Here is a 5,613-nt window from a genome sequence, read left to right on the forward strand (position 1 = left end):
CTGCGTCTAGTATATAAATATATATATATATATATATACTACAGTACAGTTACAGTATAAACTACATAGTTCACTTTCAACTGCCAAAAAGTACCATGATAGCCTACTGTCATGTGTGTTTGGCCATTGCCATTCCTTTATGCACCTTGTCAATAGTGTATGAATATGGTACTAATTCAATTATTGTATACATATCAGAGTAGCCTACTATAGTATTCCCATTTGATATCATCATTGTACCATAAACGCCCTCAAGGCACTAGCAGGTCCCTCAACTTTACTCTTTCCTGAACACACCGCCACATACTGACTGTACATCCAGACACAGCAGATATCTGACACTGGAGCGCGTTGAGGGGCGGCGGTGAATTCCGCGGAAACTCACCTGGTGCAGCGTCTCGGCCGGCAGCTGCGACGCCCGGAACAGCTCCGCCACTTTCCCCGCCGCCGGTTTGCCGCTGCTGTCGGGCTGACAGAGCGCGTACAGCCCGGAGGAACATCTCTGTAAATTATTACATATATGTATATAGCATACACTTAATCTAGTATATCGTGATTAGTATATATACACACTACAGTACAGTTACAGTATAAACTACAGTACACTTTCAAGTGCCAAAAAGTACTGTCATGTGTTTTTGGACATAGTACCATGGCTATACTGTGAAGTTCCTTTACTTATCTTGAAGAACTATGTCAATACAATGGTGTATAAACATGACCCTCATTCATAGGTCAATGTTTATACATATCAGAGTACTATTGTATTACCATCTGATACCATCACTGTACCATAAACGCCCTCAAGGCACAAGCAGGCCCCTCAACTTTACCTGAACACACCGTCACATACTGTACATCCAGACACAGCAGATATCTGATCCTCTAGCGCGCGCAGCCCCCCAGGGCGTCCCCGTCACGCTCGTTGAGGGGCGGCGGTGAAATCCGCGTAAACTCACCTGGTGCAGCGTCTCGGCCGGCAGCTGCGACGCCCGGAACAGCTCCGCCACTTTCCCCGCCGCCAGTTTGCCGCTGCTGTCGGGCTGACAGAGCGCGTACAGCCCCGAGTAACATCTCTGCTCAGTGTCGCTCAGGGAAATGAAGCTCCCTCCGGTGCCCGCGGCGGATCCCTGATCCATCCCCGAGCGCGAGCCGCAGACGTACGGCCTTCTCCGTGGCCCTGTGGCGGAGGGAGAGAGGCGCGTCCGCTCTGTGGCGCTCCAGTACAGATTCACACACACACACACACACACACACACACACACACACAGATGAAGATTAGTTTATTCTCTCTCAGTACCACATCCGACCGCAGAGAGGCGCCACAAAACCACACAAACTCTCACTGCACACACCAGGCTAAATATTTAGAGATAAAATTTGCATTCTGATTAAATATTTACGTTGATATGTATTTTTTTTGTAATAAAGATGTACATTAATATATATTAAGACTTTAAATGTAGCCTACATTTTTACATTTACATAGTGTTTTAACGATTTAGAATTGCTTTATACTTGCTTTAAAGAGTTTTAAGATAGATTTAAAATTATACAGATTTAACAATATAAAGATATTTTTATTAATATATTTTTAATCATATTTTACATTTGTTTGAAGATTAAAATGTATTTAGACTAGATTAGATTTAATATTTATTTAATATTTAAATGTATATTCAGTGTTAACATACAAAGACTTAACATTTGCATTGTATTTAAATGATTACATTTAGTAATGACTACATATATTAAATATATTTACATTTTATGTTGAAGATTTAAAAACCTCAACGTCTGTATTTAAAATTATACCTTTTTATATAAATATTTATGTATACATTTTATGTTCAAAATTTAAAGACTTTTACATTTGTATTTAAAATTGTACCTTCATATTAATATTTATATTTACATTTTGTTCGAGATTTAAAGACTTGGAATTTACATTTGCATTTAAAATGTTACATTTATACTTACATTTGCATTTAATTAAAAACTGCTCATTTCATATTAAAAGTATGAAAAAATAATGACATTTTAAAATGGCATGAAAACGAGACTCTTGCTTGTTTACTTATGTTTTATTTATGTTTAGAACTTGAAAGAGTGTGGAGTTTCAAATAGCAGACTGTATTCATTTTTATGCATTTGATGTGAATTATTGACACAATCAATAATGAACAGATCACAGATATGTAGAATACTAACCGTGAAGTCTATTCATGATTTCCCTTTGAGTTTGAAAGAGAATACATTAGATCTTTACTGCCATCTTGTGTCGGGCAAATGAACTCAGAATTGTGGAGTGATGTGACTTAGCGGTTAAACATCTACTCTGGTAAGACAAAGGTTGCGGGTTTGAGCTCCACAAGAGCTAATTTATGAACTATGATCATTGTGACACACACATTGACAATGACTGGCCAATCAGCCACATTTTATATTTCTCTCCACCTCAGGTCAGGTTTGGCTTGGCTCGAGTTAATGTGTCCTGCGTAGCCTACTTCCTATTACAGTGAAAAAACCTTCAGGAAGACTGATCTCTCCCACTATAAATGATGAGTTGATGAAGGTACTGTAGTTGTGGGGTGTTGCATGTCTCATGTGAACAATAGTTCACTCAGGTAGCAAAGCGTGACATTTTATGACATTTATATGTGACAGACACTTATCTAACAGCGTCTCATATGACTTTATATCCTGTGTGGAATTTACTGATGTGGAAAAAGTAGTTGAAACAGCACTAAAATCCTATAAGAGTGGCATTTGGCAAATTTGTTTTTGCAAATATTAATGGCAAAATATCTTATTAAACCTCCTGAAAACGACATTTCTGTGAGTAGCAAAATTGTGAAAGAGGATATATCTTGAATTAGGTTTATTTTTCTTACCCTGTCGGCAAAGTGTTGTTTCTTGTTTTAAGCATAAATTTAAGAGAATTTAGTGAAGGTTATGCATAGAAAATTGCCAGGGGCTGAGACGAAACGCATAATTCAGGATATATTCTCTGAAAACTTAATATCTGATGCTACTTTGCTTCTCAAATACATTTATCTTTTTGTAAGGATGTTTATTTTTACTGGAAAACATGACAAAATACTCATTAGGGAAATTATGTTGGGGTTTTTTCAGTGTTCTTACAGAAAGTTATAATATTTGCTTTTATCTAATATCTAAATATTTAATATTTTTTTTATACAGAGAAAGAGAATCTCTTATACTCACCAAGGCTGCATTTATTGGTTTAAAAAATAAAAAAGTGAACTATTGTTACGATCCAAAATAACTCTTTTCAATATGAATATATTTTAAAATGTAATTTATTTCTGTGATGCAAAGCTGCATTTTCAGCATCATTACGCCAGTCTTCAGTGTCACATGATCCTGCAGGAATCATTCGAACTGATTTGCTGCTCAAGAAACATTTCTTATTAGTATCAATGTTGTGCTGATCCATATTTTTGCGGAAACCATGATACACTTTTTTTTCAGAATTCTTTGATGAATAGAAATTTCAAAAGAACAGCATTTATCATAATAGAAATCTTTTGAGACATTCTAAATGTCTTTGTCGCAGTATTTAATGTTCCTCTGCTGCATAAAAGTATAAATTGACTGATTCTATAGCCCTGTCCACAAGAATGCGGTTATTTTTAAAACCGAAGCTTTTTCTACGCGGTTAGGCCGTTCGTCCACACGCAAACGCAGCACCAATTCACTGAAACCGAACATTTTTGAAAACGCCTGCCAGGGTGGAGATTTTCAAAAACGCTGGTTGCAGTGTTGTTGTGTAGACAGTGAAACCGGCGTTTTTGGCTTGTGACGTCAGCGCCTGCTCTGTTATCTCCGCCTACTGGAACTATTTCAGGCTTCTGATTGGCCAACCTGGCTTTACGGTTGAGATTATATCGCCACCTGTTGGTTTGGCATGCTCTTGACAGTGCTTCATAACATGCGTTTGCGTTTTCATGTGGACGGAGATTTTTTTAAAAATGGAAGAAGGAAAAACTCTGTTTATAAAAATACCTGTGCACGTGTGGACATGGCCTATAACACATATATGAAAAAACTTGAGGTACACTCAGAAAAAAGGTACAAAAGCTGTCACTGGGGCGGTACCTTTTCAAAAGGTACACCTTTGTACCTAAAGAGTCCATATTGGTACCTTAAAGGTACATATTAGTAGGCCTACCTAAAGAGTACATATTAGTACCTTAAAGGTACAAAAGTGTACCTTTTGAAAAGGTACCGCCCCAGTGACAGCTTTTGTACCTTTTTTTCTGAGAGTGTATACAACGATGAATGAGTAAACCTGGTATCTTTATTAGGTAACAAATTAACCGCATTGTACGTTTCCTCATCTTGCAGTGTCAGAAGGTGGTTAACCATCAAACTTCTTTCTTGTCTGATTTGTCTTTTTCTGGTCTTGCAGGAAAAGCTTTCATCTCAAGCAAAGGGAAGATGCAGAAGAAGCGGTTTGCTTCAATCATCAGGGGTTCACAGGAAGCACAGCCTTCATCTGAGAACTGATTTCCCTTGTATTTTTCAGAAACAACCCATGTCTGACCCACCTACGAGAGTACGCCGACACTTTGAAGCGATGTTACCGACGACATATTCAGAAACACATCATTAAAAATGAAAAATACAACTTTAAACAACAGCATAAAGGCATAAGTCAAAATGACGTTTAGGTTCATGTTGATATCGCACATCATACAGCTGTAAACACCCGGTGTTTGCAGTGTTTACATATTGAGACGAGAAGACAGTTATTACAGAAGCAAAAAATAAAAACAGAGCAGGTCAGTGGCGCAGCCACATCTGTTGTTATGATGAAGAGAAATCATTCGCATTTACATTCATAGACCTGAGCGCAAGCTGGAGAGCTGTTTACCTACTCCCACACTATTTCACTTTATTATTTCACGGCAGAAACAATCAAAGGCAGCCAGGCACACAGCTCTCCTTTTAAATTTATATTTATGACAGTTTCTCCACTATATGTATAATAATATATATATTTATATAATATATAATATACGGTGTTTGTTCTGACTCTCTCTCTCAGTCTGGAGGCAGGTCTAGTCATCGCTTAACCATTAAACGGCTCCGTCCAGCCCTTTGTCTCTTAAGCTCTGACCGGTTTATAATCTCTGACCGCTGAATTCAGCAGCATATGAGATAAAGTTGCTCATCCAGATAGACAGAGATGCTAGCTGGAGTTCTTCTTCTGATATTTCTGCCTCCCCTGGTAGCAAAGGATCTTTGTAAAGGTAAAACATCTCAGATTTCCCAGGATCTTGTGCGAATCGGTGTCTGTTTGAGTGAAATCGTTTTCCTCCGGTCTTTGCACCTGCTGAGGGTTGGTCATTTGTTCTGAGTTTAGAGTAGCTGCAGTCATTTTTAATCTCACAGAGGAAAGAAAACGCGGTCTTTGAGCCACCTGAGAGGCTGAATAATAGTGTTAAAGATGAATGAATGTATTAGAAAATGTGTTCAATCAGATAGAATTAAGCATTTGCAGATAATAATGTATTTTTTTTTTCTTTTTTAATTCAATTAATAAAATGGATGGATAAAAAAAAAAAAAAAAAAAAATTTTCAGAA

The 5,613-nt window shown here is 37.6% G+C and overlaps 2 protein-coding genes across 5 annotated transcripts in view; one reads left to right on the top strand and one right to left on the bottom strand.

Moving 5' to 3' along the window:
• The window catches only part of LOC107664246 (ralBP1-associated Eps domain-containing protein 2-like), a 65,374-nt gene extending 64,885 nt beyond the window's left edge, over positions 1-489 (bottom strand). For all 4 annotated transcript variants that reach the window (XM_016454766.1, XM_016454767.1, XM_016454764.1 and 1 more), the window contains exon 1: positions 386-489. The gene's annotated coding sequence lies outside the window, so the exon portion shown is untranslated. The remainder of the gene's footprint in view (positions 1-385) is intronic.
• Positions 490-5,151: 4,662 nt separating this feature from the next.
• cltrn (collectrin, amino acid transport regulator) overlaps positions 5,152-5,613 on the top strand; it is a 14,287-nt gene continuing 13,825 nt past the window's right edge. The window contains exon 1 of the mRNA XM_016454615.1: positions 5,152-5,279. Coding sequence (XP_016310101.1) covers positions 5,216-5,279 — 64 coding nt within the window. The 5' untranslated portion in view covers positions 5,152-5,215. The remainder of the gene's footprint in view (positions 5,280-5,613) is intronic.

The sequence above is a fragment of the Sinocyclocheilus anshuiensis genome, unplaced genomic scaffold (assembly GCF_001515605.1).
Source record: "Sinocyclocheilus anshuiensis isolate Anshui unplaced genomic scaffold, SAMN03320099.WGS_v1.1 scaffold67, whole genome shotgun sequence".
Lineage (NCBI taxonomy): Eukaryota > Metazoa > Chordata > Actinopteri > Cypriniformes > Cyprinidae > Sinocyclocheilus > Sinocyclocheilus anshuiensis.